The 26,885-nt window shown below is 43.2% G+C and overlaps 1 protein-coding gene across 2 annotated transcripts in view; it reads right to left on the bottom strand.

Annotated features, from left to right (window-relative positions):
* Nucleotides 1-26,885, bottom strand: part of RBPMS (RNA binding protein, mRNA processing factor) — a 693,723-nt gene that overhangs the window by 415,015 nt on the left and 251,823 nt on the right. For both annotated transcript variants that reach the window (XM_069237362.1, XM_069237369.1), the window contains exon 2: nt 25,463-25,540. In XM_069237362.1, coding sequence (XP_069093463.1) covers nt 25,463-25,540 — 78 coding nt within the window. The remainder of the gene's footprint in view (nt 1-25,462; nt 25,541-26,885) is intronic.

The raw sequence follows: 26,885 nt of genomic DNA, 5'->3' as shown, positions 1-26,885 counted from the left end.
CAGTCAGTGGCTGGCCCAAGAAGCCCCCCTGTGCCGTGCCTGCATCGCCAGAGTGACCCCCGGGCCACTCCATTACTTTCAATGCAAAACCCGACACCTACTTCACACACTGCACCGGGCCGCCCCTGTGCTGCTGAGGGTGTATTTTGTGTGCCTGTTTGTGACCTACCCAGTGCTCTACAAAACTCCCCTGGTCTGCTCCAAAAAGGACACAGGTACTTACCTACTAGCAGACTGGAACCAGAGCACCGCTGGTCTCCATAGGCGCCTATGCTATTTGGGCCTCTCTACCTGACCGGCCCTGTGTTCCTGGTGCTGGGTGTTTGGGGTTGACTTGAACCCAACGGTGGGCTGCCTATGCCCCGGAGACTGAACTTGTAAGTGCTTTACTCACCTGAAAAACTAAATATTACTTACCTCCCCCAGGAACTGTTGATTTTTGCAGTGTCCACTTTTAAAATAGCTTATTGCCATTTTTGCCAAAACTGTGTACGTTACTGTTTTAATTCAAAGTTCCATATTTACCTATGCCAAGTACCTTACAATTGATCTACTTACTTGAATTCTGAAACTTGTGGTTCTAAAATAAATTAAGAAAATAATATTTTTCTATATTAAAAACCTATTGGCCTGGAGTTAAGTCTTTGAGTGTGTGTTCTCATTTATTGCCTGTGTGTGTACAACACATGCTTAACACTACCTCTGATAAGCCTACTGCTCGACCACACTACCACAAAATAGAGCATTAGTATTATCTAATTTTGCCACTATCAACCTCTAAGGGGAATACTTGGACTCTGTGCAAACTATCTCTCACTTTGAGATAGTATATACAGAGCCAACTTCCTACAGAAGGGAAGCAAGAGCTGAGGTATATGGAAAGAGGAATAGGTCTGGACCTTGGTGACCCTCATCTGACATCCTAGGGCCAGCTCGGCCGTCACTGAAATTGAGACAGAGAGTGGGCATACGACTAGGGTAGCAAACAGCCTAATAGCTAAATTTCACAAACACACCACAGACATGTAAAGTTCCTGGACTAGTCCGTACTCCTCTGAACTAGGCCCCTGCTTTGACGCTATAGCCTTGGTGTGGTTAGGAATGAGTCAGAGGCAATATTTAGGCACACCCCTTACAGTGGAAGAAATAGTTGAAGTTATCTAAAGTTTGACACATGGCAAGGCCTAGAATCTGGACGGCTCAGTTTTATAAGGAATAAGAAAATATATTGGCCCCTAAATTACTAGCTGTTTATGAAGAGGCCTATCAAAAAGAGAGTCTTCCCACATCCCTCCGTGAAGCCGGGATGATAACACTTCCTGTCCCAGATAAGCCCCTGGACAAGCTGTGCTTATATAGGCCACAGTCTTTAATTAATAGATAACAAGATACTAGCCAAACCTCTGTTGAATTGATTTGGGACTCTGCTTCCCAGTCTGGTCAGGTCGGATCAGTCCAGGTTTATTCCTCTGAAAGCTGTTTGCACTGCTTCATCAAATTAATCCAGAATGTGAAGTGGGAGCAGTATTCTTGGAGGCCACGAAGGCATGCATTTCACCGGAATGGACTTATTGGTCCGATTTGCAGAACTGGACGTGGGTCAGTGATAGATGTGCACCGGGTGCAGTTACTGTAAACTGGACCAGTGGCTAGAATCCAACAAAAAGGAATCATATCAGACCCAATGCATCTCACCAGGGAAAGGAGAAAGGGATGCCCCCTCTTGCGCCTCCTGTTTGCCCTAGCAATGGACCATGGAAGGGTAGGCTGGACCAACATCATGCTTAACTTCACCTCTAGGCGTATAGTAATCTCACTAAATGCAATGTGACGTTGTATGTGAGGTGGCCAGATACTAATGTGGCTCCAATAATCAGGGAATTCCTGAGATATTCTAAATTCTCAGGCATTACTATAAACTGGCCAAAGGCCATCTTAATGGTGCTGACAGCAGACACACAATGATGTGAAATGGAATATCCACTATAATGGGAGGACAAGCCGATGAGATATCAGCTGTGTGAAAAAACGAGCAATATCTGGACAATAGGATAAAGCTGCCACTGTCATTTGCAGGGTGCTTGGAGCTGGCTATGATGGTGCTACTGGCAAATATCTGTTAAATAATATACCGAGCCCCCTGAGCCCCCTGAATGTAGCATTCTTCTCGAGACTGCGCTCAAACACGAACCCTCTTGCTGAGCAGGGAAACAGTCTCAACTGAAATGGGGGATGCCCTCTCATATAAACAAGGTGGCTTCATTGCACTCAATTTTGAGCTTTATTATCTCAGTGTTCAGGAACATATACGGCCCTAATATGCCCTTAGCAATTAACCCAAGCATACCTATGACATGCAACCCAATGGTAAGCAAGCACTAAGGTTACTTCATTTTACATGAATAGGGGATCTTTACCTAGAGGGGAAATTAATACCCCTCGAGGCCGTCCTGGTTTGGGGCAGACACACTGCATTCGATAATTTTTTACTGCAAACTCAAGGAAGCCTGTAGCTGACACATCACTGTTTTCCTGCAGCACCGCCAACATTGAACACACTGGAACATGTTCTGGAGTCCTCTCCCTATAAGAAATTAGTGTCCCATATACATCGATAGGTCGAAAGTGAAGGTCTAATCCTGAGGCCTAAAGCCAGACACAAATGGCGGGGCGGAGCTGCAAGTAACACTCGCACAATGGCAGTACTGTTGTGCTCAGACAGGTGAGCTGTCCCTCAATTACATACAGAGGCTCTCACACTAGATTTGTACACAGGATCTACCATACACCTGGAAAGCTATACCTAAGGGACACACGGGGATGTGATAATTGTATGGTGAAGGAAGCAGGTTTTCTGCATCTGGCATCGGACTGTCCAGCTACACAAGATTAATGGAGAGCAGTAGGCAGGGCTTAGTCGAACATGGCAGGCATGTAGCGAGAGCTCACCAGTAGCCAATATATGGACCAATATTATCCCAGGGAAAGCGATGATTCAGAATAAGCAACCCCTTAAGTGAGTCATGACGCCCCTCAGATTCCTCAATAAAGATAACAAATAACATATTATACTCTGTGCATCTGCCTACATAGTTTTAACAAACAAACTACATTTAACCTGGATTCAAGGGGTTAAATTTGTACAGTAAGGTAAAATCGCATTGAAGAGGCCATGGGACTTTTAGGAAAGTTATTTCCCTGTGTAAAGTAATTGTTCACATACTATCTATGAGGCCCTAAAGCGTGTTTTTCTCTTATCAATGTTGCTAAATAGTGGTGATAAACATGAACTGGGCCACTTCTCTGTAGTAATAAATGTGTGGATGAGTGTTTATTAGTATAGTTGCTCTAAATAATGCTCTATTGAACCATATTTCGTCTCACTGCCGTAGCATGAACAGCCCATTGATCCAGGGGGAAAGGGGATATTGCTTCCTGTATGCTTTTTAGGGTCGAGTGCGCAAGCGCTTTGGCCCCTGTAGTAATCACTCTGTGGGCTTTCCACCACGCCCATGTCATGCCCATCAGTTTGGTTTGTTCGTGGGCTTGCCTTTTAAAATTGGCTTGATTTCATTAGTGAAAGGCATGCATACGTCATGCCTTTTCCTGTGTTTAGCTCTCCTCCAGCGCACCGGTAAACTACGGAAAATATACGAGGCTCCATGTTTTCTGAATCACTTCTGGACTACTTTTTCTTACTTTCTACACAGCGTGATCTCGCAGGGCAGTCGTTAAGCGCTTTGCATGACATTGACCCTGTTACATGGATAATTGCACTTTTGCCGGTTACATGGAGAATTGCACCTTTGCCGATACGTTTGACTGCAAACGAACTTCTGTTTCCTTTTGTGTGTCTCCTTCACACGCATGGCGGCTGTCGGTTTGCTTATGTAAAACTGGTTTACTTTTCATTTTCCGTTTATGTGGCAAGAAAAGTCCGGTTAATAGCTCTAACTCGAGCAAATGTGAGACCCACTGCATTGCAAATACTCGTTCGTTGCAGTTATTGACCTGGTTGGTGCCATTTTTTCATGCTAGAACCGGAGCATGAAGAGGGTGCACAGAGGTTGAAATGGAAACTGAGAGGGTCCTGGAGAGTGACTGTTTAGAAGCCTTCATGATGCGAGCTACCAAACAGGGTTGGGGGTTGACTGCATGCTGTCCCTTAGTCAGATACAAATCTACAGGCCTCTCTAACTATTACACAGCACAGTCCTCACTTGGGTTGCCAATGCCAATGCATTACCAACTCACCACACCTTAAAACACCAGGTGTTGTTTAAACATTTTTAAATTGCTTTGAAGCATTCAAATTCAACACCACCCAGCAGGATGAAGCTTTTCTGAAATGATTTAAAGAAAGTGAAAAGTCATGATATTAGGACTTTATCTTAGAATAAACTAAATTGCATTAAGTGCTAAAATGAGGATTAAAAAAATGAAATGAAAAATGCATGGATGTCAGAATGTGCAGACCAGTTAGAGCTCAACTCTAGTAACACCTCTTGCAAAAAGCATTTGTAATGAATGCAAGAGGTCTCAAATTTGTTTGAGTGAGAGCTATTGGCATTGTAAATTCATGATTGGACTTTTCTTGCTACATAAATTGCTCAACCCTGCCTCAAAATGTGGTCTTTTCCTGCCAGATAATGCCAGTGGCTCTGTATATAACTAAAGCACGTCCATTCACCTTCTTCCTCTATCTGCAGCAAAAAATGAAAATGTTGCCATTTAGCATCCTAATTCAAATCTGCCATGCTGATTCCAATAGAGTGTCACTTTTACTACCCCACCACCAGAGTTGCTGTCTGGCTAACACAATTCCCCAAAAAGGCACACAAGACAGCCACAGAGAAGAAATAAACTAGAAGAGTCACCCAAACAAATCAAGTGTGTTCAAACAGTCATACTGTAATAAGGATGTTAAGTTGGCCTGAATGATGGTCATAACTGTAATAAGAAGATAATAATAAAACATACACAATTATGAAATAAACCTTTATCAGAAATAAACTTTTGGCATTGGACTGTAAAGCTCAAAACAGCCCATAGAGTTCACCATAACAAAAATATCATTTGTATGAATCGTGGTCATGTCACCATGCTGTGAGCCCCTAGAGAGGATAGCCCCATGGGAAAAACAGGAGAATGTAATGCAGTGTAACCATATACTTAACCTCTAGAGGGCACTTTTAGGGTTAGCCTGCCTAGTGCAATGATATTACAATCAAACCATTTAAAACAAAACGTCTCCCAGCTACAAAACAAACCATGAGAAAGCTTACAAGATACTGAATAGTGGGAGGGGCTATAATTTTGGGGCACCCACTAACCTAGTGTGGGGACCCAAAGATGACGAAGAAAGAAAGAGCTTTTGAAGGTGCTCTCATTGTCCTAGGACCACCAAAAGCTGATATGAGTAAAAATGTGTTGTAAAAGTAATGCCTTGTAAAGCATTATGAGTCGGGTTTTCATGCCACAAATAATATAGTATGTTGACTGCAATGCTCTGAATAGCCATGTTAGACCTGGCATCCTTGGCTTGGTCTCCCTTAACTTTTTGCCTCTGCTTTCCAGGTTGCTGCTGTGTGCTGGACTCTGTTTTTGCTGTTTTTGTTAAACTGGGCTCTATTCCACTGCCGACCAGTGCTAATGTGCAAGTGCTCCCTATGTGAAATTGTATGTGTTGTTGGGGTTCCACAATTGGCATATTTGATTTACAAATAAGTCCCTCATAAAGTGCACTAGACGTGCCTAGGGCCAGTAAATCAAATGCTACTAGGGAGGCTGCAGCGCTGATTGTGCCACCCACATGAGTAGCCCTGTACACATCACTCAGACCTGCCACTGCAGTGTCTGTGTGTGCAGTTTTTAAACTGCCAGTTCGACTTGGCAAGTGTACCAACTTGCCCAAACTTTCCATTTTTATACATGTAAGGCACCCCTAAGGTAGGCTCTAGGTAGCCCTATGGGCAGGGTGCAGTCTGTGTTAAAGATGGGGCATGTACTGATGTGTTTTACATTTCCTAACAGTGAAATACTACCAAGTTCAGTTTTCACTGTTGCAAGGCCTATCACTCTCATAGGTTAAATATCCTTAAAGTGCAGTTTCCCTTTGCGGGCAGATAAGAGATATGGAGTGAGTTTGGGGTCCCTGAACTAACAATTTAAAAATACATCTTTTGGTATAGTTGGTTTTTAAATTGTCTGAAAATGCCACTTTTAGAAAGTGGGCATTTTTTTGCTTAAACCATTCTGTGACTCTGCCTGTTTGTGGACTCCTTGTCTCGGTCAGACTGACAGTTGGGCTGTTTGTCAATCTCCTACTAGACAGTGGCACAAAGGGTGTTGGGATGTAGCTTGCATATCCTGATGGGCCATCTGGGCTAGAGTGGAGAGAGGACTGGTCACTTACACCTGAAAGGGCTGTGTCTGCCCTCACACAATGCAGTCCTCAACCCCCTGGTATGTGTCTGGAGCCAGGGCTGGACAAGGCAGAATCCTGTAAACAACAGAGACTTTTCTCTGAAATTGGGCAACTTCAAATGCAGAAAAGGGTATACGTATTGGAACCAAAACCTCAGGCTTTAGATTTCTTCAAGATTTGCTTCTGGAACCAAGAGGAACCTCTGCCAAGGAGAAGAGCTGAAGAGCTGAGGTGAAGTGCTGCCACTGCCTGTGACTGTGCTTTGTTGGGCTATCCTGCAGTTGCTGCTTCTGCCAGTGAAAGGGGACAAAGACTGGACTTTGTGGTATATTCCTGCTTGAGAAGAATTTCCAAGGGCTTGGACTGAGCTTGTCCCCTGTTCTGAAGTCTCAGGGACATCAAAAACGTACTCTGCCAGCACCTGGACTCTGTGCTGAGACTTCTGCCCTGCCAAGTGGTGCTTAATCCACTCCTCGGGCCCTTGAAAGGAGAAACTGGTGGAAACACCAAGAAAAACCAAGAGAACCAACTTCGGATGACTCTGGACTCATGCCGCTGCTGAATCCCGTGACGCCATCTGGAACCAAAGACGTGGTCCTTGCTGGAGTGCAATGACCCCGCAGGCCTGATGAAGTTCCCGCCTCTGTGGAAGGCGCCGCCCCATGACGTGACTGCTGGATACAGACTCCGCCGGAAGTGTGCAGATCCAATGCTTCGCACCAACGCTGCCTCACCTCCACCACTCACCAGCAAGGACCCGATGCCTCTTCGTGGCGGCTCCGCTTCTTTGCGCCACAGCACCGGAACCGACGCTGCCTCGGATTCAGGGATGCCGCAATCCCCGGCTCCATGCCCAGGCTTGTTTCCACATTTGCACAAGGTACTTTACCTGGGGGTCCATGTGACCCCATGACCAGTGCCATTGGCATCGGGTTGTTGGGAACAACTCCGTTACGATACCATGATATCACCTCATCGAAGTATTTGTGTTTCTAAGCGCTATTTTTGTGTTTAATCTTTGAAAATTCATAACTTTGCTTGTGTATGTTGGATTTCTGTCATTTAGGTCTTGTTTTGTTTAGATACATATTGGAAAGTTTTATAAACTGGTGCGGTGTCCATTTCACTGCATTGCTGTATGTGTTGGTACAAATAGTTTACACACTGTCTCTGGGTTAAGCCTTCCTGCTTGTGCCAAGCTACCAAGATGGTGAGAGGGGGTTAATTGGGTGTGTTTCTCCTTTGCCCTGACTAGAGTGAGGGTCCTTGCTTGGACAGGGGGCAATCTGACTGCCAACCAAAGACCCCATTTCTAACAAGCCCCTAGAGAACACCACAATAAAAATAGCATTTGGAAGAAACAGGGTCATGCAACCATACAGTCAGCCCTTTGAAAGCATAACCATATGGAAAAAGAATGGGAGAGCGTAATAAACTGTAACAATAAATTTAGTCCCTAGAGGGCATAGTATATTACACATTTTCAAGGCTACCAAACATATTGCAATGATATTACAAACAAGGCCCATACAACACAAATTTACTCAACTGTAAAACAAAAGTACCAGCCATGAGAGAGCTTCAAAATATAATGAATGTTGATAGGAGTTATTATTTTGGAGTCTCCATTAACATAGTGTGTGGGCCCACGGATGATATAGACAGAAAGGACGCATTGAGGTAAATGTTTTGAAGGTGGTCACATTGTCCTAGGACCACCACAGGCTGAGTTATGAGCAAACATGTCCCCATTAGCAGAGTGTGTGGACCCAGAGATGATGTGACAGAAAGAGCACACTGTGGTCAATGTTTTGAAGGTGGTCTCATTGTCCTAGGATCACCACAGGCTGAGTGATGATCAAAACTGTTTTGTAAAAGTAATGCCCTGCAAAGAATTATGGGGCAAGTTCCCATGCCACACATATTTTAGTATGTTGATTTGACTGTAATGCTTAGAAAAGCCCTTAGAAAACACTACAATGAAAATAGCATTTGTAACAAACATGGTTATATAACTGTAACCACACAAAACCAAAACGGCAATATATAATGCAGTATAAACCATATGCTTACCACCTAGAGAACATAGTGCACTACACATTTTCAGGAGTAGCAGACTTATAACAATGATATTACAAACAAGGTCATTAAAACACAAGCTATTTCCAACTATAAAACAAAAGTTCGAGCCATGAGAGCACTTAGAAAGACACTGAATGATGGGAGGGGTTATTATTTTGGGGTCCCTATTAACCTAATGTGGGGACCCAGAGATGACCTAGAGAGAACGAGCACGTCGTGGGGAATGTTTTGTAGGCGGTCCCATTATCCTAGGACCACCTCAGGCTGAGTTATGGGAAAAAATGTTTTGTAAATTGAATGCCCTACAAAGCATCATGGGGCGAATTTCCCAAGTGCAGTGAATATTGTAGTATTGGCACACCCGCTGTGCTAGGAGAGCCGCTTTCACTTTGAGGATTCCTGTTTTACGTAAAACATTTACCAATTTCAAGTGTTTTAAGGGGAGAGCCACAAGAAATGACTCTGACTACTGTGAACAATGTGACCAACGCTGCAGTACCGCCGATCAAGCTCACACTGTTGTGCCTGTTCACACTGTGAGTGCCATGCCACCATGCAGCACAAATGGGAGAGAGAAAATAAAAAAATTGTTCACCCACGCTGAGGTATATCGGCAATTGTGCAATAATCCATGTAACAGGGGCAGTCTGTAAAATGTGACAAACACAGGGTCAAAGAAAGACAAACATTTACCAATGACATCAAGTGATTTTTGAAAGGTAAGCCCAGGAACGAATGAAAGTGACGGGCATGGTTAAAAGCCCACGGTACTTACAGCAGGTCAAAGCTCTTGCACTTGCGACTGAAGAAAGGATATTAGGCAGATTAAACACAATCCCTAGCAAGTGGGGAGAGAAACTGTGGATTCTACAGATCCACAAAAGGCTGCTCTGCAAAGCAAATTTGAAGTTGACTCTTGCTCCAGATTTAGCTTGATCACTTTCGGGGCAGGCTAGGCAGTTTAGTATTCTCAGAATAGCATGGCTTGCAGCAGATGCATTCCAACATGTTTTGAGTTGTTTCGGCTTTCCAATATGCTGTAGCTCAAACACTTAGCTTTTGTGTTACCTCACCTTTCATGTTTTACCTTTAAGATTCCTGGACAGTTAGGGCTTTAATTGCCCTTTACCTTTTGGCTTTGTGTTCTTCCCTTCTTGTTTTCTCAGTTGTCTGTTTGGTGTCCTAAAGAGTTAGGTTGGATTTCTGACCATTCTGGGACTAGTGACAGAATATGTCTGCCAAGCATTTCGTAAACCAAGGTCTGAATGCACCTATGTATAAACTGATGTCTAAAGACTGCTATATATGTTGAATATTACAAGTAATAGTTGTTGAGCAGTAAAACAAACGCAACCATGTCAACCATGGAAAGTATATTTAAACTTGTCAAAATGGCCAGTGAGAGTATATCCCTAAAATGTACTAAATAAAAGAGAACAACAAATAACTAATGTCTGTGGATGAAGTGTTGATAGCTCATGATTTTAGTAGGGTTCCTCTCCAGGCAGACAGGGGAGTCAGAGCACCGTCGTGCCACGGGAGGATGCAGAATGCCCATGAAGGCAGAAAAACTCAGGTCTGAAAGAGGTGAAGTGCTCTCATGCGAGTGTGGCAGAAAAGTGGTAGGTCCGAGGAGAGGAACTGAACCAGAGGTCTCCAAATGTAATCAAATCTTGTCCTATGAATGATGAGAATGTCGGACGGACGTTCCTTCGTGACAGCCGGCCCGAGGCAGGCATGCCATTGTGATATAGAGGGTGCTGTAGGTTTCTTCCAGGCTGCTGCTAAAGCCATTGTGGCTGGTCCGAGACAGAGCTAAAGAATAGATCTATCCCCCAATGTTTGGTGCTTAAATGAGTTGTTGCGGAGGCCCAGCAGGACAAATGCAGGCATGTGTAGAATAGGGTAGCCCAGAATATCTTTTATCTGCACAAGGATCTCGGCCGTAGGGTTGTATCGTTGGACATTCCCACCATATGTGCTTAAAGTTGCCCAAGAGCTCACACCCTCTCCAGCAGCAGTTAGATGTATTTGGGAATAATTTATGAAGTTTGAACGGGCAGAGATACCAGTCATTGAGTACCTTATAGGGGGCTTCTCGCAAACCAACTGAGCAATTAAAAATGATGATGTCTCTCAACAGTGAGTGCCATTGTTTATCAGTGAACGGAGTTTCCAATTGTTTTCCCAAAGCATGGTTTGCTGGGGGTATATGTGTGCACGGTGAACATCAGGAGTGCGTATAGAAAGGAAATGCAGCCTCAAGTGATTCCCGGTTTCCGCAGAAATTCCTCGATAGGGAGGAGTTCTCTGGAAGCAGCTAGGCATAAGGATGGCTGTAGTACTCAGTGTTTCAGTTGGGTATAGTGATATACCTCTGAAGAAGGCAGTCGAAAATTACGGCTGCAGTTCTCAAAGGTGAGGATGTTCCACCTGTGAAAGAGATCTGAAATAGTGATGCAACCCCCTTCTGCCATAAGTTGAAAGGACCTGGAAGAGATGTTGGTTTAAATGTGGCGTTATAGTGGATAGAGGTATATGGAGAGGGAGAAGGTGTCAGCTCATGTGTCCGAGTGACACTGTCCCACACTGTTAAGGTGGTATTGGTTGGCATGCTTACATATGCAATGAGAGGCCTGTCATGTTTAGGTTTCCAGATAACATCCCAAATATTCCTAACTACCACCACCGCCTTGTCCATATCGAGCCAGTGTTTATCTGACTACTTGGACATGATTTGTAGTTGGGAGGCCTTGTAGTAGAGGGTGAAGTCTGTAAGAGTTAGTCCCCCTGCTAGCTTGGGAGTGTCAATAGTTTATGTGATAGTCAGGCCCTACAGTTTAGCAATATGAATTTTGTAATTTCTGACCATATGTAAGAGAAAAAATGTTGTCGACCCTAATGGGCAGTCCTTGAAAGAGGTATAGTATGCACGGAAGAATCTTGACCACATTGATATGTCCAAGCCAGAATATCGACAGTGGGGATCGCCTTTTAAGATATTCCTTCAGCTGTTGGAATAAGGGAGGGTAATTTGCTTTATAGAGGTTGGTCACTTTAGGCGTGATTTTAATCCCCAAATAAGCAATTTCTTTTTTCTCCCAGCAAAAGGGGGAGGCGGCTGCAGTCACTTTCATTTCCCTTGCCGGGACTGTTAGGTTAAGCAGAAACGATTTGCGGAGGTTGACCCAAAAGCCTGCAACCATTTCAAAGCACCGCAGTTCAGTTTGCAGTGCTGGAAGTGAGATCTGATGGGAGGTAAGTGACATCAAGATGTCTTTTGCAAACATAGAGAGCTTATGTCCCACTGAGTCAGAGAACATTCCTTGAATCAAAGGGGTTGTCCGCATCTTAGCAGCCAGGGGCTCAATACTGAGAGCAAATAATAAGAGGGAGAGGGGACATCCCTGTCTCGTACACACTGTGCCAGTTGAAAATATTCAGAGGCCGTCCCATTCACCAGAACCCTAGATCGCAGGCATGCTTAATTTGCTTGAATTGTCAAGATAAAGCAGTCTTTAAAGCCAAATCTTCGAAGTGTGTGGAACAGAAAGGGACAATCCACCCAGATGAATGCCTTCTCGGCATCTAGGTCCAGTAGGATCGCCGGGATGTTCTTTTTGGTTGCTTTTTTAACTAAGTGACTCACCCTTCTTAAATTATCATGAATCTGTCTCCCCTTAATAAAATCATATTGGTCTGGGTGGAATAATTCTGGTTTACATCCTCCACACTGTTAGCTAGTATTTTAGTATAGAATATGGCGTCAAGGTTTAGTAGCGAGATTAGTCGATAGGATGCACAGTTAGGGGGGTCTTTCCCTGGCTTTGGTATAACATATATATTAAGGATTCTCCCATTGATGGAGTGACTTTTTGGGCCTTCACAATGTGATTGAAGAGGGCTATCAGGTGTGGAGTTAAATCAGTACTAAAGGTTTTATAAAATTGGGCTGTAAAGCCATCAGGGCCAGGTGATTTATGTAATTTGAGGGAGTCTATAGCGGTCTTAACCTCCTCAGTTGTTATGGGACATTCCAAGGACTCTTTGAGGGTGGTAGTGACCTGAGGCAAGGTAATCTCTTCTAGGTAAGCTATTGTCCGTTGGTGTTTGTGGGAGCTGAAGTATAGAGCCTTTCATAGAAGGTTCGAAACGCCAGAGAATTCTCTACCTCGGTGTGCAATGTCTCCTCGTGTATCCAGGCGATATATTCTTTTTCATGCTTGACCCGTAGTTGTCTCTCAAGTATTGCACAGACCTTATTACCCTGTTCATATGTAGTTTTCTTGAGGTGGAGTAGATTTAATTCTGCTCTATTACCGTAGATAGCCTTAATTTTCCCTTTTAATGCTGTGACTTTCCTCTGCAAAGTTAGGGTAGGTGAAGCTTTATGGAGAGGTTCGGCCATCTGGAGTTCACTTTCTAAATTTTGAAGCCCCCGAGATATCTGGCGGCGATAGTAGTCATAAGGGCAATACATTTCCCACAAACCACCACCTTCAAGGCGCCCCAGGTTGTCGAGAGGTTCGTGTCTTGAGGTTTATTCAATTAAAAATATTCTCAAATTGTTTTTGCAACTGATCTTGAAAAAGATGATCACATGTTAAGATGTTTGGGAAGAACCACCTACAAAACTTCAGTTTTGGACTATGCCAGTCTAAGACTATTTCTACTGGGGAATGGTCCAGGAGAATAATTGGGTGAATAGTGGCCACAGAGATAGTATGTTGGAGGGATTAGCTAATGAAAATATGGTCTAGTCGAAAATAGGTGCGGTGTGAGTGCGAAAAAAAGTATAGTCTCGATGGTGGGATGGCATTCTCGCCATGCATCAAGGAGGCCTAGTTGGTGCAGTGCCAATTTCATGTGCTTAGTAAATGTGCCCACTTGTGTTCTGTTGGAGTGAGTGCTATCTAGTGTAAAATCCCAGATGAGATTGAAATCTCCCAGTAGTATGATGTCCCCTTCAGCAAAGCCTCCGCAACTCTGTAAGGAAGGAAAGCAGCAATTCAGATTTCCCCGAATTGGGAGCATAGATCGAGGCTATGGTACAGAGATGGCCCTTAAGTAGGCCCTTGACTATCAGATATCTTCCCTCCTATCCGATTTGCTACCCGTGATTTGGAATTTCAGGGAAGAGTGAAAGAGGAGAGCATCCCCATTATGTTTAGTGGTGGCCGAGGATTTATAAATCGGTGGTATGATTTGTGTCTGCGTCAATGGACTTCACTCCGCTTAAGATGTTTTCTGGTAAGGCTACAATGTCAAGACACCTATCCAGAATATATTTCCAGAGTTGGTGGCATTTATGTGGGGAGTTCAGCCCTTTAATGTTCCATGGAACAGCGTTAAGTACCATCAAGGGGATGAGTAAGCACTTGATCTAACAGTCCCCTTCCTGGAAATGTTGAGTGGAGAGATGCGTTCCCCTCCCTCGTCTCCCGGCTGACCCCACACCTCATTCCACCGCAAAAAAAAGGTAAAACATGAAACAATGTGAACCGGGGAGTCTAAACTCCCAACAAATGAACAGTGTTGTATATGATTGAATTAGTTTGGGTGTAATAGGCTCAATTCCGCTTGTACAACCTACAGCTTGGTGTGGTTAGTACAATGAATTGGCACCATATTGCGCTATAGTCATACAGTGGTATTTTGATCACAGAAAGAATTGGGAATCTGGAAAGGGGGTAGGAGTACATGGTTATGAGAAGCATACTTTATAAAGATGGCATGATGAAGTGTTCTGACAACTTAGTACAAGAAGTCACAGTGTTGGGATAGTGGTAGATCCGTCAACCCTGAGAGTCTGGTAGATATGTCATATCTGCGAAATAATGAGCAATCCGTACAAATCATTTTACCACCAAGCTTTCCTTTCTTTTGCACTTGCCATGTGTCTGTGGGAGATTCATTTGTGGTGCCAGAGGTCCCCTCGCTGTTGGTACCATGTTCCGGAGAAGTTGACAAATTCAGGCCTAGAAGGGAAGCAGTGTATCCCGGCTCTGTGAAACAATGCATTTTATTTTGAAGTTCAAAGGCGATGCCAGAGGGGTAAGTCCACTGGTATTTAATATGGTTGCAACACAGTGCACCAATTACTGGCTTGAATTGGAGGCACCTCGTTAGAGTGGCTGGTGCGATATCTTGGAAAAGGGAGCACATCGCACCCTGGAAGGAAACAGACTTTTTTCACCAAGCTGACTATAGAATCAGTTCCTTGACCTTGAACAAGTGGAGTTTGACAGGGATGTCTCTTGATCTTTTCCCACTGCTGGTGATCTGAGGGCCCACTCTGTGCACTCTCTGTATCCTCACCTCTGGATGATCCTCGCCCAGGATGTCCAAGAACCTGCCCATCGCAAAAGCTTTTAAGTCTGGGCCTTCAACCCCCTCCTTTAGACCCCATATCCGTATGTTGTCCCTTCTGGACTGGTTTTCCAAGTCTTAGCATTTTAATAGGGCACCGTGTAGCTGGGAATGGAGGTATTTGGTGGAGCTTTCCACTGGGCTTAATCATCATTCCAGGTCCTGATAGTGTGTTTCAATGTCCAGTGTGTGCAAACCCACCAAGTCTATGGGGGTCATTCTGACCCCGGCGGAGCACCGCTGACAGACCGGCGGTGCCCCGCAGGGCATTCTGACCGCGGCGGTTCGGCCACGGTCAGACAAGGAAAACCGGCGGTCTCCCGCCAGTTTTCCGCTGCCCTACAGAATCCTCCATGGCTGCAGAGCGCGCTCCGCAGCCATGGGGATTCTGACACCCCCTACCGCCATCCTGTTCCTGGCGGGTCTCCCGCCAGGAACAGGATGGCGGTAGGGGGTGCCGCGGGGCCCCTGGGGGCCCCTGCAGTGCCCATGCCCATGGCATGGGCACTGCAGGGGCCCCCGTAAGAGGGCCCCACAAAGTATTTCAGTGTCTGCTATGCAGACACTGAAATACGCGACGGGTGCCACTGCACCCGTCGCACCTTCCCACTACGCCGGCTCAATTCGGAGCCGGCGTCCTCGTGGGAAGGTTGATTTGCCCTGGGCTGGCGGGCGGCCTTTTGGAGGCCGCCCGCCAGCCCAGGGCAAATCCCAAAATACCCTCAGCGGTCTTTAGACCGCGGAGCGGTATTTTGGTGAGGGAACTTCGGCGGGCGGCCTCCGCCGCCCGCCGAAGTTAGAATCAGGCCCTATATCAGTTTGGAGAGATGTCAAGCACGAGCTGACCTCAGTCTTGAAGACCTCAAAGGAAGCTGCTATACTTGGCTTGAGTTCCTCCCCAAGTTCCTTCTTGAAATCTTGAAAAGAGGAGCAAAGGACCTCCTTAGTCAGGCTGGCGCTTTTAAATGTCAGTGTGCCAGATAAAGAGGCTACCAAGTATTAAATCCAACTCATGCCTTTTTAATTTTTTAATCCACTACCGGACACTCACAGTTCCCTGCTTTGTCCCTTTGTGCTGTTTTTTTCGTCTTTCTTTTCCTTCGCCTTTCCGTTTTTTGTGTTTTTCCCTCTCTTGCTCTCTGTAAATGTCAAATGCAGAAAAGTAAGTGCTGTCCCCATAAATGGGTACCAGTCGCCCCACACTGGCTCAAATTAAGCACTGAAAAAGACTCCCTTCTTCATGCTGCATTCTTTTTAAAGCAAGAAAAGCTGATGATGTCTACCATAAGTGTCCCTCCTTTAATAGCAGAGGAGCAATAAGTGCCACTGTCTGCACTCTCAAACCAAGATAGAAGTGCTTCCAAAAGTAACCAGGATCCCTTAAGGTAGTTATCTCTTAAATAGCGAGATAGGTAATCACCCATTTTGTGAACTTTTTTTTTTAAATGTGATAGTTGACTTATGACAGCAGATGTAGAAGAAACATATGCAACTATCTAGGGAGACCATGAGCTGGAATTGTGAGTAAGATTTTCAAGTTCAAATTAACCTAGAGAAAGGATAACCTTGTTTATAATCAATAACACCAAAGAGTAGGGAAGGTTCTGAGGTGGCTTGAATTAATACCTACAGACTTGGGCATGGAGTGGCATGGTGTTGTATGGAGTGATGTGTGTGGGTGTTTAACCTGCCTTGATATTGTATTATATTGTATTGTAATAGTATTATATACCGCTTACTACCCCTGACGAGGCATTGAAGTGCTTTTCGGCAAGTAGCACGCTACTTCGGAACCCAAAAGGAATCAGTTGTAGTATTATTATGAGTTAATTTGAGCCACAGATATGTGAGTTTGTTAGTTGGATTGACTGGAGTACTGGAGGAGTAGAGGAGGGAAGAATCCAGAAGTGTTAATTGGGAGTTTATAGTAATAGGATTAAGGCTTTAGATGAGTAAAGGGGGGATGGAGGAGGGAAGAGTCTGTGGAAAGGGTTAGGGAGATCATAGTAGCAGGAGGGGTTTTGGATGAGTTAAGGGTGAGATAAATGAGTGAGAATTTAGTAGGGTTGTTTGGGAGATCATGGTAGTAAACTGAGGTTTGGGTGAGTTAGATGTGGAAGAGGAGGGAAGAGCTTTGGCAGGGTTATTTAGGAGATAAAAGTAGTAGAATGGATTTTGGATGAGTCAGAGTGGGATTGGAGGATAGATTGATAGGGACATGACATATGGTGATGGGTAGACAAAGTAAAGCTTACAAGAGAGTAAAAATATAATATTTATTATTTATAATTTAAGTTATTTATATATATATATAAATACATTTTTTATTATTTGTATTTATTTTATTTATTATTTATTATTATTAATAATATATATATATATATTTAGATTTATTTATAATTTAAATGTTATTTATAGATTTTGTTTTATTTTAATTTTAATTTTTCTCTAGTACAGTAGGACTAGAGTAATAAATAAATAGATATGTAAATACATAGTAAGGGAATATATGTCCAATTAGTATAATAATGGGTATAATATGAGAAGAAAAGTAGTATTGTATAAACACAGACTTTCAAGATTTGTAATATCTGAAGTTAATTAATAAGTGTACTTTTCTAACATTTATTTATCTTTACTCAATTTTTGAATAGTCAAATGCCTATGATAATAAACATTTGATCAGCATGATATAAAATGAGAGCAGGGATTCATACGTATCTAATATAACAACTTATCTAAGAGCTATGCAATGACCTATGAACATGTTAAGCATAGAATAACATTTATATATATATATATATATAGACATATAAATATATGTCTATATATATATATATATATATATATATATATATACACAAACACACACACACAAACACACATGAATACACACACATATATGTACATACATACATATACATATTTAAACCGTGAGTAAATATACATTCGTTAAACAGGTTTAAAGAGTATGTGTGTAATTTATTGTCATGACATAGTAGCGAAACATATTTCCTAAAGAACTATACATATCTAGAATATACACATAATCAGATAAAAAATATTTATCAACACAGGCATATGCAGTCCATAGCTGTTTGAATATGGTGGTTATGAAGGAAAGAGCCAACTCTTGAGTTGTCTTCTGAAGACAAGATAGTTATCTGTGGATCTTATATTCCATAGTTTGGCTGCTTGAACGGAGAAGGACGTACCGCCTATAGTCTTTTTCTTGTATGGTGGTGTTCTAAGGCGGGGTGCCAATCTTGAGCGGAGGGTTCTTTGTTGAATGTATTTGGTTATTTTGTTTCTGATAAAAAGCGGTCCTGTTCCATGTATAGCTTTGTGGGTGATACAAAGCAGCTTGAAGGTGCATCTTCTGGCAACAGGTAACCAGTGTAGTGCTCTCAAGGCAAGGGAGATGTGGGTTTGTGGCTTTACATGTAATAATAGCCTGGCTGCGGAGTTCTGAATACGTTGTAGTTTTTTCATAATAGATAGAGATGATCCATGGTAGAGGCCATTGGCATAATCCAGTTTGGATAGTACAAGCAAGATAGTAGCCTGGACCTTGTGTGGAAATCCAAGGTGGGGGAAGATGCGTCGTAGAGTCTTCAAGGTGATGAAGCTTGTTTGTGCTAATTTGTTCACTTGGGCTTTCATTGTTAACTTGGAATCCAAGGTGATTCCAAGGTTTTTAACTTCCTTGGATAATTGAGGAGGTGGTCTGAGATCATCAGGCCAGGCGCACAGTGGGTCATAATTTTTCCAGTCACCACATATGAGTATTTCTGTTTTGGAGGCATTTAGTTTGAGATGGCTCCAAGTTATCCACTGATCAACAGCTCTGAGGCAACTGCAGATGAGTGAGTTTTCAAGGTTTTGGGGGCATTCTAATCTAAGTAGTATGTGTGTGTCATCTGCATAGTTGTAGCATGTAAGATGAAAATCATTGATCAGTTCTGGTAATGATATCATGTAGATGTTGAAAAGCAAAGGTGAGATGATTGAACCTTGGGGGACCTCTGCTTTTGTGAGGTAGGATTTGGATGAGAAGGGGGGAGAATAGATGATATTAGTTCTTTTTTGAAGGTAGGATGTAATCCAGTTGAGAGCAGTCCCTTCTAAGCTGGCTTCGTGGAGTCTTTGAATTAGGGTGTCATGGTCAACCGTATCAAAGGAAGCCCAAGACAAGTAATGCAGAAACTCCATGGCGGTCGAGTGTGTTTTTAAGATCATCCCAGATTGCTATGAGTGCCGATTCAGTGCCTCTTCCTGGGCGGAATCCAGTTTGGTTGTCTGAAAGTATAGGATTGTCTTCAATGAATCGTGGCATCTGGGCGAATTCTGCTCTTTCTATCAGTTTGCCCAGGAAAGGTCCATTTGTGATTGGTCTGTAGTTGTAGGAGTCCTGCAAGTCTAGGTTTGTTTTCTTTAATACCAGTCGTATGTATGCCTTTTCAGGTCTACAGGAAACGTTCCTCTAGTTAAAGAATTGTGGATGATTCTTCTTACAGGTGTGGCAGCAGAAGTAGATTAAAGAATGTTCTTGAAGATGTGTGGTGGGCAAGGGTCGGAAGGTCTGCTTGCTTTGACCAAATCTATAAATTCACCTTGTGATATCTGTTTGAAGGACTGTAGAGGCTGGGTTGGTTTATTCTTTGAGGGTATTTTAGGAAAGGGGTTGGGACTGATGTTTTTCTTCTGTTTTAAATAGGAGTCCAATGTGTCTACCTTGGTTATGTAATGAGTTGCCAGATTGTTTGTGAAATCTTGAGTAGTGGGATGACTTCCTTCCATGCATGTAGGTTTTCAAAATTCATTGAGAATTTTATAAGATTCTTTGGTTGCAGATTTAGCACTTTGATTTCTGTCTGAGTAGTACCTTTTTTTAGCTTTTTTGATTGATGATTTGTATATTCTGTTAAGTTTGTGTATCGGCAGTTTGTCTTGACTGTTGTTTATTTTGAGCCAGGTCCACTGCAACATTCTGATTTGTTGCTTTATCTTTTTAAGTTCTGTGTTTCTCCAAGGTGTTGGTTTTCTTTTGGCCTGTTTAGTTTTTCTGAGTGGTATCAGGATTTCAAAAGCTTCCTGTAGCCACTCATAAAGTTTTGGAACAGAATTAATTGTATCTAGATCTGTGTTGGCTGTTAGTTGTGTTTCTAACTCATCAAAATTGAGTTTTCTCCAAGGTCGATAGTTGCATATATGTAAGTAGCTGTGGGGTGTGTTGATTTGCGGTGTTTTATGTTGGAAAGTTATCAAATGGTGGTGTGACCATGTGATTGGTGTGATGCTATGAACGGTAACTAGTTCAGGCTTGGCAAAAATGACATCTAGTATGTGTCCAGCGATGTGTGTGGGATTGTGTACAATATGATGTAGGTTCAATGCGACTAGGCCAATGGTGATAGCTTTTGGATGGGGCATATTAGGGTTGTCAACCCAAATGTTTAGGTCCCAAAGAATGCATAGGTTTGAGTATATTGTAATAAGGTTTGAGACTGTATCTAGAAAAGCGACTGGGAATGTTGAGTTGTTAAGTGGAGGTCTTTAAAGGAGGAGAAAGTTACAGGAGGAAGTTGGAGTAGGGTGGCATCTGATGAGGAGGGTATCACAACCTTGTATGGAAATGTTGTCTGTTTTACTGAGATGTATTGCCTGTTTGAATATAATAGCTAGTCCACCTCCTCTCTTGCCTATACGGTTTTGTGTGATGGTTTGATAGTCCGGAGGAAGGGATTCATGAAACACTGGGGCCATGTCATCTCCCAACCATGATTCTGTTATGAATATTAAGTCAGGTTGTGTGTCTGTGAGCAGGTCGTAGATGTGGTGCTTGTTTTTTGAGAGTGACTGAGCATTTATGAGCTGGCAGTTTAGAAAAAGTGCGTTAGTGGCAGTGTTGTTTTGTTTAGGAGTAGGGTGAGCAGTATATTTTGAGCTCGTAGGAGGTGTGTTAGTTGTGATAACTGCGTGAGGGTCACAATAGTCTTGTTTTTCAATATAGTGTTCCTCTTCCAGCAGGTTTAGGAGGCATTTTGCTGGGTCTGTGTGTGTGGGTGGTGGACTTGGTGGCTGAGAGAGACATGAAGAGTGTACTGTTTTCTGTAGAGTAGCCTTATTATGTAATGGACAAGGGGATGTAAAGTTCGTAAGAGTGGCATGTTGTTTATTTTGTTTGTGTCTGTTTAGTGTGGAAGGAGTATGGGTTAGGAGTGGTGGAGGAGCATGTGGTTCATTATATAAGGCTCTAGTTTGTGCAATGAATGAGAGGCAGGTAAATGAATGTTGCTGTGTTGGGGAGCCTGTGGTAGATGTTTGTGAAGAGTGAGAATGTAGGAGTAAAGATTGGACAGGATTTGTATTCTTTGTGTAGTCATGAGGGTGGGAGTGGGTGTGACAATAAGTATAATTAAAGTTTGTGTTGATGTGATGGGCTGATGTGTGTGGTCTGTATTGTTTTTGTGGAATAGTGAGAGTGGATATTGATGTAGTGGTTTTCTGTGAGGGATTTGTATGTGAGTTAGTGCTGGTGAGTGGAATTAGAGTATTACAGGGGGTGTTGGTGTGTTTTGGAGATGACTGTATGAGGTGTGTAAGAGGGAATGGATGTGTGTTAGGGGAGTTTGTGTTAGTTGTGATGACTGGAAGAGGTAATATGTGTGGTGGAGTGAAGTGTGAGGATTGTATGGTTGCGTAGTGTTTACTGTGAGAATGAAGGTGTTTTACTGTTGTAGTTGTGGTGGATATGTGTATAGGAGTTAGATATGGGGGATCGTGTTGGATGATGAGACACTGCAATCTGTAAGAGGTCAGTTTGTGATGCAGGAGTTAGATGTTTTTGCAGATAATGTGTTTGCATGTTGATTGATATATAGGGAGTAAGTTCCTTCCTGATAGATGGGAACGTGGGCAGCATTTCTGGCCCTAGTCCTGAACAGGCCCAAATAGGCAGCTGCCCTTGTCCTCTCCGCCCTTACCCTCGACGCCCAGGCTGAGACGCCCTGAGCCCTAGGCTTAAATAGCCCTACTGGCCAATAGAAACCTAGTCCTACCCCTAACCAATCAGATTTGTAACCCAAATCTCTCAACCAATGGGAGACCCAACCCTAATTACCAATCATACCCCTAATCCAGAGAACCAATCACAAGCCCAACCCTAGAACCAGGAATCAATCAGAATCTCAACCCTACTACCAATCACAAGCCCAACCCTGAAAACCAGGAACCAATCAGAATCTCAACCCTGCTACTAATCACAGACCCAACCCTAAAAACCAGGAACCAATCAGAATCTCAACCCTCCTACCAATCACAAGCCCAACCCTAAAACCAGGAACCAATCAGAATCTCAACCCTACTACCAACCACAAGCCCAACCCTAAAAACCAGGAACCAGTCAGAATCTCAACCCTACTACCAATGACAAACCCAACCCTAAAAACCAGGAACCAATCAGAATCTCAACCGTACTACCAATCACAAGCCCAACCCTAAAAACCATGAAGCAATCCGAATCTCAAGCCTACTAGCAATCACAAACCCATCCCTAAAAACCAGGAACAAATCGGAATCTCAACCCTACTACCAATCACAAACCGAACTCTAATCCCTAAGCCAATAGAAAGACCAGCCCCCAACAACCTATCACAACACCATATGCAACAACCAATAGAAACTTATATAAGGGCAAAGTTAACTGAAGCCCAGTCCCTGTGGGAAGGGAGGAGGGAGCTGCTGCTCTATTCAGAATCTCCTTGGATACAGACAGGCTAAATCCACACTTCCAAGCTAGCAGAGTCTACTTTCCAGGTAAGGGAGAGATTGTAAAAAAACACTGAAATACTGCTTGACGCGCACATATTCCTATGTAAGGAGTGGTATGAAAAAGAGCTGTGATAGGCAAGGTAGAGATCACTTTCTACGTAAGCTCCCTAAGGGATTATTCCTCTGTATACAGAAATATTGTAAAGACTCTTCTGACGTAATGACAGGGTGTCTACGAAAACAGGTTGTGTAAGCTACAGCACATTTAGAATAGAGACACTTATGGCCTGATTTAGACCTTGGCAGAGGGGGATACTCTGTGACACCCGTCCACTGTATTACGATTCCCATTGTATCCTAAGGGGATCGTAATGTAGCGGGTGGGATATCCGTCACGGTTGTGACAGAATATTCCATTCGCCAAGATCTAAATCAGGCCCTAAGTTTTCAATGTGGAAGTTCTGGTTGGTGGCTGTTTAGAGCAAAAATGTTATGGTCGTGTCTGAGGCAGATGTAAGCTGACAGTTAGTTGACAGATATACAGGTTAGTGCAGCTAAGAGCCTCTTGAAAGAAACACATCTCCTAGCCCTCTCTCTATTTTAGGGATGAAGTGGAATCATCTCCTCTAGTAGCAGGAAGAGGGCCCCAGGCATGTATTGTCCAACCATAGGGTACAGCTCATCATGAAGCCAGGGAGCACGGGACACCCACCGTGGCAGAACTCCAGGACATTGATGGGACTAAAAAGGATTGTCACAAGTAGGACTGTGGTGCTTGTCTCTGAGTGAGCAGTACATTTATAATTTTCCTAAACAAGATGAAGTTTGATGCTGAAGAAATAGGGAGTTCATGACACACCAGGAGCTAAAAGTCTCACAGTTCTACAGTGTAATGCAGCGTGGGCAGCTTACTCATCGGAAGTGATAAATAATGTTAGTGATATTATGGTAGGTTACCTTAGCTTAGGTAGTCCTGCCTCCTCCACTCCCCCCCCACCACATTGTCAACGAGGTTTTACTACAGATTTCATCATTTGCATGGAAGGGTTGTTCTGAAACTTAAACATGGCTGTAGATACTAGCTCAGTAGTGGCCGCCAATTTAAAAACTTGAAGGCTTTACTCCACACTTCATGCTCCACAACAGTTCACTGTGCAACTGACATCTCTGCCTCCAGACTCTTTCTGTGTCAACACGCTAAATCTGTCGGTGCAACCGACATGGGCTACCTAGAAGAATCTAGAAGTGGCTCTTGAGTCGCCTGTAATGACAGGACATAATCCAGAATATAGCAGGCTCACTCAGCCCGATGACTGGTGTTGGTTTCGTGGTATGCCATCCAGCAGGCAGCACAACTAACTAAAGCCTTAAGCACAGTGAAGGCTCAGACAGAAGAGAAAAACTATGATCTTTCATAGTGCACACAATGCATGACGAGGAGACAAGTGGTTGCTTCAGTTCAAACACCTAGTAACGGGGAGTAGCATCAGTTTTCCTCTACAAAATAGTGCATTTACAGAAGTGACACCATACCAATGTCTAAACCAATAGAGGGAAATGCCTTGCCCCACTTTTTTATAGGCGATGATGTGAAATGAATTTCCGAAATTCTTTGAATCCATTGAAGGTAAATAATTTTCCCAGTATCAATTTTCAAAGGAGGAAAATAAATGGCCTCAGTTATAAATAAAGGGAGAGGTGGAGGGAAATGAGTTGATCCAGGGATTTGTAAGCAAATATGTCCGCTCAGGACACTAAGGCATGGAACATGTATACTGCTTCTAATATTTAACAAACCTGTGAAGTTAGTTACCCAAAGTGGTCAAGATGGGGTGTACCTTTTAATGGAGTTACTACAGCAGGTTACATGGGTGCCTAAAAACAAGGAATGATAAAGGTATGGGGCTGGTGAGTTTAAAAAGGAGGAAGAGAGTGATATCAAATTCCCGGAATGCTGGTGATCCACCCGGTTGTATAGTCCAGTAGGACAATTGCCTCAGTAACCCACTGTGACATAGCTGAAAGGGCCCCACCACAGGCGCCTAGAAGAACAGCACCAAGGTGTAATATATGATAAAGGTGTCCGAAAACTGAGTTCAAGAGAAGGGAAGACTGGCGGCTACTCCCTCCTTCATCGCGCCTGAAGTTTGAAAGAGCAGATAGTACTTGAAGGGTGAATTAGGAAACCATACAACAGATAACATGGGAAGGGTATGTATGTACATAAAGAAACAACAGCATTCTTTACAGACTTGAAGGTACCGTAGTTTTCATATCCTTACACCATATGGTCCATATTAATAAATGCAAACACGTTACAGTTCACATTATGTTTCTATTGGAAACACATTAAAAAAATATTAGGCTAACTGTGAATAATGGGGTGCCAACTTGTGGAATTTCCAGTGAGCAACACTGAAATAGATTGTAAATTTTAGAAACAAAATAACTAGAAATGGACGAAGACTTACGAAAAAGATACTGATTAGAACCCGACATAAAAGCCAGTGGGCAGGTGTCCCTTTGTAACAGTCTAATCGTCTCCAGCTTGTTTCAGCAGAAGCTAGCGCAGACAGTTGGGTGCCTTTACAGAAATTAGAAAAATGGAATATGAGTTCCTACAAGACGTCAACTGTTTTGAATTTTTTTCGATGTAATTTGAATTTTGCCTTAGAAAGATGACTTTTGACTGAGGCCTAGCCCCAGATGTATGTAAGTGCAGTTAAGAATTAAGAATGTGTAAAACAGGACAAGCGTTTCCATACTATTCCATACAAGTTATAGGCTTGATTTCATTTTTACGTACAGTACCTTAAATGGTCGGAATAAAAGGTAGAGTTCTCGGGGTTTGATGTCCAGCGGCAGGCCACTGACAAAGAGCGTCCTCACCTGAAAGGAAATGTGAGACTCAGTAAATATATGATAGCAACTGTTTTGTGTATTTTGAACACTTACATTTTAAATCACAACTTACAAAGACACATGCACACATCCTACAGCCCCCTTACACAAAACATAGGTAAGTACACAAAAATCGCCCATACCTCCATGAAACACTCACCAGCCCCAGTAAATAGGGAGGTGGCAGTCCCAGGATAATCCAGAAATCCTAAAGCAGATACCTGCAACGCTATCCCACTAGATGTGGACACCAAATATACACTTCGCACCCTGCTTGCTGTGCCCATACTTACAATCATACCAACCCACCAAGAACTGAAACCTTGCAGTCACATTATCCACTTTATGCCAAACCCCACCACAAAATGGACAAAAAAATGACACCATGCTGTTGGCTGGTTTGGTACAGAATTTTAAACCCAGTTTCAAGCATCTTTGATGATAATGACCAGACAACTGGCGAAACAGGATGATTGTCACCGGCCAAACACAATACAAGAGACTACACTATCCAAAGTTCCAGATCTCTCACCTATAAAAGGCTAAAATTAAAATAAGCATTTGCAATGCAATAGTAGGTCTTACATTTGTGAGAGTTAGAGCTATTGGCAAATGCCTATGTATTTTGGTTTGGAGTGTAGAGGATGTATGAACAGATCCTCCACTACACACTTAGATTTTCTGAAGTTACGCTAGGGAGGACACAGTAACTCCACCCTTGCAAATACCTCTATGAAGATAATCCACAGCACACAAACTACCCACCAACACCAATGTGGTACTGGAACAAAATCCCACAGTGGAGAACCTCGCCTTGATTATTCATAACCACTGACAGCCAGCATGATGTGTTAAGAGACAAGGTAACTGGCGAATGCTACGCTTCACAAACAAGCAGTAATTGTAAACAAAGGTAGAGGTTTGCCATGAAACCCCATTGTAAACTGTATTATGAAACAGCAGCAGGAAAACTAGTGTTTGTTTACTTTAAATGCCAGATGCCCTGGAGATTGTGATCTGATGAAATGCCACCTGCAGATGACCTCTTTACAAAAGATCACTGGTTTTCGTAAGCGACTTTTATAGTTCCATACAAGTTGTTTACAGTCCAGCCTCCCTCCGTTCTGAGACGCGGCTTCAAAGACAGTGATACTTGCAAACCAAACCAGACCACCCCCATCCCCACCCCAACACGCACCAGACACCTTTTCAGCTGGGGCACATAGTTCAAGTCTCAGCGCCAGCTCAACATCCTGTGATTCTGGGCAAATCACTTAAACTCCCCTCGCTACCAAAAATGAATGTGTCCTTGTGTAATGTAACAAGTGGTCAT

The sequence above is a fragment of the Pleurodeles waltl genome, chromosome 1_2 (assembly GCF_031143425.1).
Source record: "Pleurodeles waltl isolate 20211129_DDA chromosome 1_2, aPleWal1.hap1.20221129, whole genome shotgun sequence".
Taxonomy (NCBI): Eukaryota; Metazoa; Chordata; class Amphibia; order Caudata; family Salamandridae; genus Pleurodeles; species Pleurodeles waltl.
This window is presented reverse-complemented; position numbering and strand designations above follow the sequence as displayed.